The sequence below is a fragment of the Quercus lobata genome, chromosome 5 (genome assembly GCF_001633185.2).
Source record: "Quercus lobata isolate SW786 chromosome 5, ValleyOak3.0 Primary Assembly, whole genome shotgun sequence".
NCBI lineage: Eukaryota > Viridiplantae > Streptophyta > Magnoliopsida > Fagales > Fagaceae > Quercus > Quercus lobata.
In genome coordinates, this window is record NC_044908.1 from 32,557,264 (window position 1) to 32,567,465 (window position 10,202).

The following is a 10,202-nucleotide window of genomic DNA, read 5'->3' on the forward strand; positions in this document are numbered from 1 at the left end:
ATTTAAGTGTAATAACTTATGCTTAATTTTTTAATTGGGAATAACTTATGTTTAATGTCTACTTAACTTCTAAGAACTATTTCAAGGCAAAGCAAAAGGGTTTAATGTGGAGATGGTTTTATTGGCAAAGTCTTTTCATAATTTTGAAAAAGCAATATCTATGGTATCTTAGCAAAAGAGACGTGGTTGGGAATGTGAAGATTCCTGTTCTCTTTATATAGGTCAAACTTATCTAACTTTAATACCATCATGCTTTAATTTTTGTTCAAGATTAGATTAGTCATGTCCTACATTTGTTTACTGTTTATAAATCTTCCTGTAAATACTCTGTTTATTTCAATCATTCTTGGCCTTTTTTGGTTAAAAAAAAAAATCAGTTAAAAGAGATGGTTTATTAAAACTTATTTTGGAGCTGTGCTAAAATTTCCCATGATAACAATAATATGCAGGAAACCCCCAAATCAAAAACCATAGCCCCTTCCTATCAAAAAAGAAAAAAAGAAGAAGAAGAAGGAAAACAATAGCTTCTCATTTGTTTCTCTCTCCAGTCTCTATGCTTCGCCTTTAGTGCACCTTCTCCTTTGTCTCTGCTCCTAATGATGGTAAGCGATTAAAAGTAAATGAAGAGATTTGTTTTCTCTTTGTTTCACCTTCAGTTCAATTGACAACCGATTTCCTATTGGTTTTTTGTGAGCTTTGCAGAATTGGGATTGAAGGGAGCAAAATCAAGATGCCGTGGACGTCCTCTTTTGATTCAAATTCATAAAAGCTTCCTTACTCTCTTTCTCTCTCCATGTGGCATGAGGTCAAATATTTGCTTTCTCTGTTCTAAATAACAATTTATAGAACTCAATGTTTTATGTTAAATAAATATATGATGTACTCTTCTATATAATGCAGATTTGTTGTATTATGTTCTTTCTCTACTCTTTTTGAGTCATAGCAAAAGAATTTGACATTAGTAACTATATTCTATTTATTTATTATGAAAATAAGATTGTGATCATTATTGCAATTTTTTTATTTGTTTATTCATAGAATATATGTAACTATGAAAATATCTTCATTGCCAATGGATCTATGGTAGTGGTATTAATCTTTTCGGCATGTATGTATTTTTATGGAGCTAATATACAGGATTTCTTTTATTGGGCACAAGCATATTGTGTACTAGGTTTGACAATGTTTAATATTTGAATTATTGAAGATTTTATGTTACGCTTGGCTCTTTGCCATTTAGTTGTATTATTTGATTAGTGAGTCTTGAGACATTCTGATTTAGTCCAGCAAATGACAATTGCAATATTGTTTTTTTCTTTTTAAACAATCCCGTGCATCGCACGGGTTAGCGACTAGTTATATTAATAGTGAAGACCCATTTCAAGAAAATTTTTAAGTACTCCCAGAGTACAAAGAAAGAGTGATTTCTCCTTTCACATTCATGGTGGATCCCACCATGAATTTAATGAGTAGACCTTACCATGAATGTGAGAGAATGAAATATCATTTTCCGTACTTCAGGAGTACCTAAGAATTACTCCCCGTTTCATAATGAGTCAGTTATTGGATATTAAAATAAGTCATGGGTTTGCTTATGTGTAAAATAAATTTTAATTTTTTTAATATTAAAAATATTGTCATATCATTTAAAAATGCTACATATCAATCTATTAGCCATGTAAGCATTAAAACAAATGGTAGTTAACCTAATAACTAATAAACCTCGTTTTTTAAACTTGATGGACCAATGGTGCTAACTTGAAACTTAAGAGACCAAATTAAAACGATCGCTTGACAAACTTGAGAAACTAATAGTGTAGTTTGGCCTATATAATAATTAAATAATTCTAATAAATTCCATGTGAAGTGTGAACCACGTTAAATTCCCAAATGGAGAAAATCTAAGACATAGTAACATGATAAATGTAGAAAAAGAAAATAATAATCAGAGGGAGAAAAAAAATGATTCCTGGTCATTTTTTTCCCAGAAGGTAAGTCTATAGTATTCATAGTAGGGGTACAAAGACAAACTTAAAGTCATTTAACTATAACCTGACTTTTAATTCATCTTCACCGTAAATATAAAGCTACAAATATTTTTCATTATCTTTGGTTTTTTTCCACCTCCTTTAGCTAGGACCAAAGGCAAGCATATTATTTAGGATTAGAAGTTGACGACTGATCGATAAGTTTGGCCTGGTTGCCAACCAGCTGGAATGACATTGTTAGCTACAACAGTGTTTCCGGACACGGCCGAGGTCAAGCGGATGGAGAAAGGAGCTTGCAATGTTGAGCCTGAATTAAGTTTCCAAACTGCACCCCATGATTCCTGCATGGAAAGCCATGTGCTCGAGTCAACTGCCTGTTTGAGGTCAACTGCAGATACGTCTCCATCTCCATCTTCATATTCAATTAGGGAAGCAAAGTAATTGGAGTTGGAGCCAGAATCAACGTGAAAGGCTATCGACACACCTGGATAGTTGCACTGAACTCTGCGTTATTGCAAACCATAGTTTTAGTCATATTAGACAAGAAGATAATGAAACGACAATTGACAAAAAGAAAATGTTGAGAAAGTTAAAAGAATGATAATATAAAGTCAAAATATTTGAAATTGAGCAACAATCTCTTGCACTTGACATGCAGACCATGCCAAAATGTGGACTTTTTAAGGACATGAGTTGAAGCATTTTGTCACATTTCAAGAAATAAAAATGTACTATTTATTTATTTATTCCCTTAGCCTCTCTCTCACGGCAATTACCTTGTATATTGAATTTGCAAGACTCCAGCATTGCGTAGTTGATCTTCTTGACCAGAAATTGCCATGGCTCCAAAGGCAGTACCGCTTAAATCAAAATGAACAGACTCTGCGACACATGGACCACTGGGACACTCATCAGTGATAACGACAGTCACCGGATTCCCCGAGCATGCCTGATTCGCCGTACACTTCACCTGAAGTCAACCAATACGTACAAGATGATTTTGTGAGGTTCACACATATATACAATTTTCACTCCCTCCGTCTTCACTCTCACCCTTTTTTTCTAGTCTTGTAATCCATTTTGGTAGTAACAAAGACTATATGCTACTGAACTCTATATGGTTCGTAACACTCTTTTTTTTTCTTTTTAACTTAAATTATTTGAATTTAAATTAAGAAAGGTAGTTTTCAAAACTTATACTATTTTATGTAGAAGACAATAAATGATACTTCTTAACAAGTTGAATTTTTTTAAACAAGGCATAGTAAATTGGAAAAAGTTAGATTACAAACATGCTTGGAGCCATTAGTGGCAGTGTCAGAAATTTTCTTCATATATATATATATATATATAATCTAATATATTTTTAATTCCTTACCATGAAGTCAACCTTTATTGTTTCTTCTAAAAGGAAAAAAATAATGTTCATATCTCTAATTTTCTAAATAAAAAGAAAAAAAGAATGTTTTTTATTAAAAATATTTACTTGTATATCTCTTTAATATGCTATTACAGTATAAGAGTAATTAGAGAAAAGAGACAGTACATAAATAATATATAAATGTTTCCATTTATTTGAATACATTAAATATAGTTTGAATTAATGAGTAATTTATAGTATAAAAATAATTAGAGTAAACAAAATATGCATTAATCACCTAAATAAATGTGTTACATGTTTTTAGTAAAATTTAGGAGGAAAATTATTTAAATTTATATCTAAAATTACTTCTTCTTTTTTTACCAAAAATAAAGAGAGAATAGGGATTTTTGAAATTTCAAATGGGCCATGGCCCCCTAGGTCCCCACTTCCTCAGCCCTTGGGGGCCTCCTTTCAACCAATTATGCAGGAATTAAAGAGATAATCCATGTTTAGTCTAGTCACATAAATATTTTAATAAGTCGTGTATTTTGTTTAAATAATATACATAGATAGTTATATAATTCATCACGCAATGAGTTAAAAAGAATAAAAGATAACTCCAAACAGGTTCAGAGCCAAACTTTATCCAAGTAAATCTATACTTTTCCAAAGAAACATGGGCTTGCACCTGATAACAAGCTCCACATCCTTTGCCTGAATTGTATAAAGAAGGGCCTCCAGCAGACACCTTTGAAGAGAATGGTGCTTGGTCTACGGCAGTTCCATATCCACAAGCACCCCCTACAAGGAAAAATTATGAAAAATCAAGCACATTGTCTTGAACAAATGTCATATTTTGCACAAATATTGTATCAATATGTGATATAGTAAGCTTAATTTGTTCTCATTTACCATCACTCCCGGCACCTGTGGGGCTTCCATACCAGGTTGCACCCGCAGGTGACCAACTAGTGCTAGATTGAAGCTTAGAGACATTAAGCAGCTTGGGGTTGAAGGCAGAGGTTGGATTCAGTAAAAGAGAAAAGAGGACTAGAAGAGTAAAGAGAGAGAATGGAACAAAAGCCATTATCACAATGTGCTCGAAGAACCCCCAGTAAGTTGAGCCTATGAAAGTTGTGGTTTCTGGCTTGAATTGATCGAGTTAATGTGTCTGAGAGGAATGGCTTGGTGGTATTTATAGGCAGAGGCCAGTGCTTGGTTTCTACTGCTTCCAATGATCACATGCCACGTGTCATTAATTACAAGAGCATTTGAGTTTCATCTTTAATGCAGGAGCATAACCAAATGTTATTTCAATATTTCGTTTAGATTTTCAGTAGATAATTTCATATTGTAAGGTAGTTATTTGTTTAGTTTGGATAGGTATTTGAGTTGGTTAGATTAGTTGTTCATAATTATCCTTTGTTTAGGATTATCGGATTAGTATTTGAAATTGTTTAGGATTATTAGATTGGTATTTGAAATTGTTTAGGATTTATTTAGGAGAGTTTATCATTATCTTTGTGATTCTTGGAAGTTGTATATAAAGCTCTAGATGATTTCTTTTATATTCACAGACTACTACTATTATTATTATTAAAATTATTTACAGAGATTGCATTGTGATTGTTTGATGGTGAGACTGAGTCCAAACACCTTAGGTGAAAAGCCTAAGGTCTATGGTAGGACTAATCTAGGTGGGATTCATGGGAAGACTAGACTGTCCTGCATCAATTTTCTTAAGCAACAAGCCAACGAATTTGAATTAACATGTCCTTCACGTATTTATCACCATGGTGCAATGGTCGGGTACCCTTGAATTTGTTTTTTACAAGTTATAAAGATATGGGCTATTCCATATCATAGCATACCGTGACTTCAGCATAAATTTTTTTTTTTTTTTTGATAAGGACTTCAGCATAATTTTGAGCTTGTTAATAAAATTTTCTATAATATTTTGTTCAAGTAAAACACGGGCTATGACTTTGTAAGTAATTATATATATATATATATATATATAATTCTAAATATATATAATTCCATTATTAAAAAAGAAAATATTATTGACTTCCTGCACCGTCCAAAATGACCAAACCCCACATAGACAACAGCCTCCTGACCTTTTTGCACTTCTTCAACTACTGTGAAACCCTAACATAAAGAATTTACTAGTGTGTGTACAAATTTTCCTTTTCTTAAAAAAAAAAAAAAAAAAAAAAAAAAAAAAAAAAAAATTCTAAGGAAATTGGATGGAGAATTGATGGGTTGAATCCGAGCTCACTCTTTGGGGGCATTTGGTTCGCTATGATATACCTTTAATGTTATGTGCATTACGATAATATAACATTAAGATTTTTTGTTTATTTTATTTTTTCTAATATTACCATAATTTAAAATTACAAAATATATCACATCATCTTAATCTTATTGCCTTTCTAAACAATGTAATATTATATTCTTGTATTGAGATTACATTAATGTAAAATTACAATAACGTAATATTACGGTATAATGTAACATTACGCCGAACCAAATACCCCTTTAGTGTGCGTTTGGGAAGCGCGTTTTGCGCTTCCCACATCCACTTTTTGGTTTTTCTTTTTTTTTTTTTTTTTTTTTTTTCAAGCCGTGATTGTTGACTTTTCTCTTGTGAACAGTGGATGTGTACACTATTTATGGGATCCACAAACTTTATTTTTCAACAACTTTTTCATTAAAAATTGGTCACACGGTACTATTCACACATTTAAAAATTATTTTACTACAGTATTTTCAGTTTTCAGCTATATCCAAACCAACCCTTAGTCTTTAGGATTAAGATACTTTGCCGTGTGTACAAGTAACCATTGATCCTGACCATACTATATTTGTTGAATTTCGCATGACAGTTACATCAACAACAAAACCTTTTGTTTTTTCTTCTTTTTTTTTTTTTCTTTTTTGGCTGGTTACATCAACTAGAAAACAATTGCCCGTGCATTTGTGCCATCTTGGAGGGACCGCATTGGACCCACATGACTCCTAAATCCCATATTCAATGGAGGGTTTAATTCGGTCTCATTTTTTTTTTTTTTTTTTTATTGAGAGTTTCAACTTATGAAACTCGCTCTTAATGATAATTTTTATTATTAGATCAAAACATCAATCGGTTTGATGTAGGCGGAAATTGAATCTCATATCTCTTATTCAACTATCAGAGACTTTACCATCAGAACCTGACCAGTTGATCTAACCGAAATCCACCGATCTCATTATATTTTGTTGGAAAATTCCTCTCAAAATAAATAGTTGGTAAATACTAAAGCAACGACAGATTTTATTATAAAAAATTTACAAAATTAATATAGTAAGAATTTTTTTTTGGAGAAACAATATAGTAAGAATATGATTTGTGTCGTTTAAACAATAAAATAAACACACGTTTCTTCTAATTGGTAACTTATCAATTTGTAGGATATATTTAATAAATTTTGCAACATTCCTAACATTATTACTCAATTTGGATTGTCTTTGGGTCCTAGATTAGCTAGCTTGTTGTTTTACAAAGACCCCGTTTTCAGGGGGATACGTATTCAAGCTCCTTAGAGATTTGAGGAATTTGATTAAAAGCGAAACATGTTCCTTAATGTTGCCGTTATTAACGGTTATAGCCATTGAATATCTCATTCTTTGCCTATCCAACGGTAGAATTAATACCCATATCGCACGTGGGAGTCCACATCATTCAGAAACAACGGCACGTAATATTTGGCATGGATTGGGGTTCTTTAATTGGTACATAGAATAAGGCACTTCGCGTAATTCTGTCGATAATCATTAATTTTTTTTATTTTTAAAATTTTTTATATAGGGGAATGTTACGTACATAAGGTATATATATAGGTCAAACTTTATTTTTTTCTTCGCCGTCTAATAGTTGACAAGTTTGTTCTGATGTAACATCTAAGGATCATCCAATGGTCCACATTTTGTTGCTTTTTAATGTAAAGAATTTTGGGGATATTAAATTGACTAATTAAGCCATGTGAGGCTAATCACATGGTTATCACTTTCAAGATGAGATATAAGAAAAAAGAAAAATCTTAAATTCCCAATCCGGTGACTGAGGCTTCACATGGGAATCACTTTCACAGTTTCACAGGAGGAAAAGAAAAAGAGAGAGAGGAAAGAAAACCCCACAATTGGACAAATTCTTAGTAGATGAAAAAGAATTAATAATATATATAGTACCAAAATTGCTCAATAATACAACTTCTAAATTCTATTAGCACGTTGAAGCTGACATTAATTCTTCTCCAGGACAAAATTTAAGTAGGTGAGTAGAACATAGTCTTTAAATTAGCAGCATGGAAAAATACATTGATCTAAGAGCAGATATGTTTGACAAAAATAAATTTATGAATGTTTTTTAATTAACTCTAGGAACGCATTCAACTTCGAGTTGGTTCAATAATGCCTCAATTAAAAGAACTTAATAGTATTGGAGATTGTAATAATCATAAAAGTAATATCAAATATAGAGGAAATCAGATTGAAAATTAAGGAATCTATATAATAATAATAATAATAATAATAATAGGTGAAGCTGAGAGAAACTCAAATTAGAATTCCAAATTAAAGTTCCAATTTTGCGTCATGTGTCCTAAATTATTTATTCTTAAAAAGTTTTATTTCTTAATTTAAGAATCAAATGTGAGACCATATCATAAATATTCATCCAAGTAAGTTATTAAGTACAAAATCCAAAGAGTCTAGAATAAATGAATCGTAAAAATTTATTAAAAAAAAAAGAAAAGAAAGAAAGAAGGTGTTTCACAATAATTATAAAATTAAAATTAAAATTAAAAAAAAAAACTTGGACAATTTACATTTTATACCTAATAATATCATTACAAATTTTTTTAAAGAATTAACAAAATATAAAAATGACTATCAATAGTATTCAAATTATATATATATATATATGAATTATATTATGCATCTTATTGTATATCTTTAAGTATATCCATGTATATACATGAGATTACAAGCTCGTTGTGATTAGCAACTAAGAACTTGATCAATTACACTTCAATTAAATCAAAGAGTATCAATGTAATTTTGACAATCTTTCTCTTCAAATGGAAGATTTTCATATCCTTCTACTTCAATAACAAGAGATTTATAGTTCTTACTCATGCAACTTCTAGCTTTATCATTTATTTCAGGTCTCCTTTTTCACATACTTTTTATTGCATCTAAAATATCTAACTTTTCCCAGCTCAAAGTATAGATATGATCAAGCACAACATAAGATAGTCTATAAATTCCATTAGGACATATGGTTACATTGATATATATATATATATATATATATATATATCTTGGCCTTGCTCCCTTCTCTCTTTACTGGTTGCAGCTTAAGGATATCAGTTGCCCTACATTTGAGAGTGAAGTATCTTAACTTCCCATCATCTCTAGATCTAGAGGTTCTTTTTGATACACCAAAACTTACTTATTTAGCATAATGAATATAATATGCTTGACTTCTTCATTGGAATTGAACAACATTCCAACCTTGGTTCTCAAATAATTTGACTTTCATGTAACATCTCGTTTATAACGTTCTCTTTTTCTTCATTCTTCTTAATCTCTACATCTTGTTCCTTAATTTTCTTTCTTATTGAAGATATTGTTTCATCCTTATTGATGATAGTTCCTTCATCTCAATACGCATAATCCTCACCGTCTACGACAATGAAATACTATTCCATTATCCAATTGTAATACCTGGAAAATATATATATATATATATATATATAGATATAAAAATATATATATTTAAAAGGAGGGGTATTTAAGTAAATTTGTTTATGAGTCAATTTTATAATTAATATTACTAAGAGGGGTTTTAGAAAATAAGGTTGAAACCCTAGCTATATATAAACTAATTTAAATCAGCGTGTAATGACAGATATTTTGAGAGAAGAGACTACCCAAAATACTTAAGTAGAAAAGGTTTGACTGCACAGTTGAGGTAAGAGCCTAAGAATCTCTTTCTTGTCAAATCTAAGCTTTATTTGGAATTATAGTATTTTTTTTTATGTGGGTATTTTGGCCAAGAAGTGAAACTATTTAAATATCTAATGAATTTTACTATCTAAACCAAGAAGGGATTAAATCATATTCTTGGTACTTGTACTATCTGGATAATAGTTATTCTTTTCCTATGCCTCTTTTACATTAAGGGTCTATTTGGATTTCACTTATTGCTGAAAACTAAAAATTGAAAATACTGTAACAAAATAATTTTTAAATATGTGAATAATGTCGTAGGACTCAATTTTAAAGTTGTTTTTGCTAAAAAAAAGTATTTACGGGTCTCATAAATAGTGCACAGGACCCACACAAAAAACGTAAAAGCGCGTATGCTTTCCTTTTCAATGCAATCCAAATGTACACTAAATGTAGATGGGTTTGCAGAAGGTTAGGCATGGCCATACTGGGTCTGATTTTGCATAGTTCTACTTTAAGGAATTGTACCCGAAATTGATGGAGTTGGGAAAATAAAAAAGTCTAGTAGTATAGGTCTGAGGTATGACAAGTTAAAAAATAAATAAATAATTTAAAATAAAAAATAAAAAATAAAAAGGAAAACACGTGTACTTGAAGATGAGTCCACCTGTGTACAGGACCCATACAAAAAACGCAAAAGCGCATTTGCTTTTCTTTTCAATGTAATCCAAACGTGCACTTAAGTGTAGAAGGGTTTGCAAAAGGTTAGGCATGGCCATAGTGGGTTCGACTCTGCACAGTTCTGCTTTAAGGAATTGTACCCGAAATTGATGGAGTTGGGAAAATACAAAAGTCTA

The 10,202-nt window shown here is 31.0% G+C and overlaps 1 protein-coding gene across 1 annotated transcript; it reads right to left on the bottom strand.

Annotated features, from left to right (window-relative positions):
- Window positions 1-1,978: 1,978 nt before the first annotated feature.
- On the bottom strand, window positions 1,979-4,499 carry LOC115992498 (putative expansin-B2). The gene is made up of 4 exons (XM_031116705.1): window positions 4,264-4,499; window positions 4,040-4,152; window positions 2,765-2,958; window positions 1,979-2,492 (listed from the first exon to the last, which is right to left on the bottom strand). The coding sequence occupies exons 1-4, from the start codon at window positions 4,436-4,438 to the stop codon at window positions 2,165-2,167; spliced, it is 810 nt and encodes a 269-aa protein (XP_030972565.1). The 5' UTR covers window positions 4,439-4,499; the 3' UTR covers window positions 1,979-2,164.
- Between the last annotated feature and the right edge of the window lie 5,703 nt (window positions 4,500-10,202).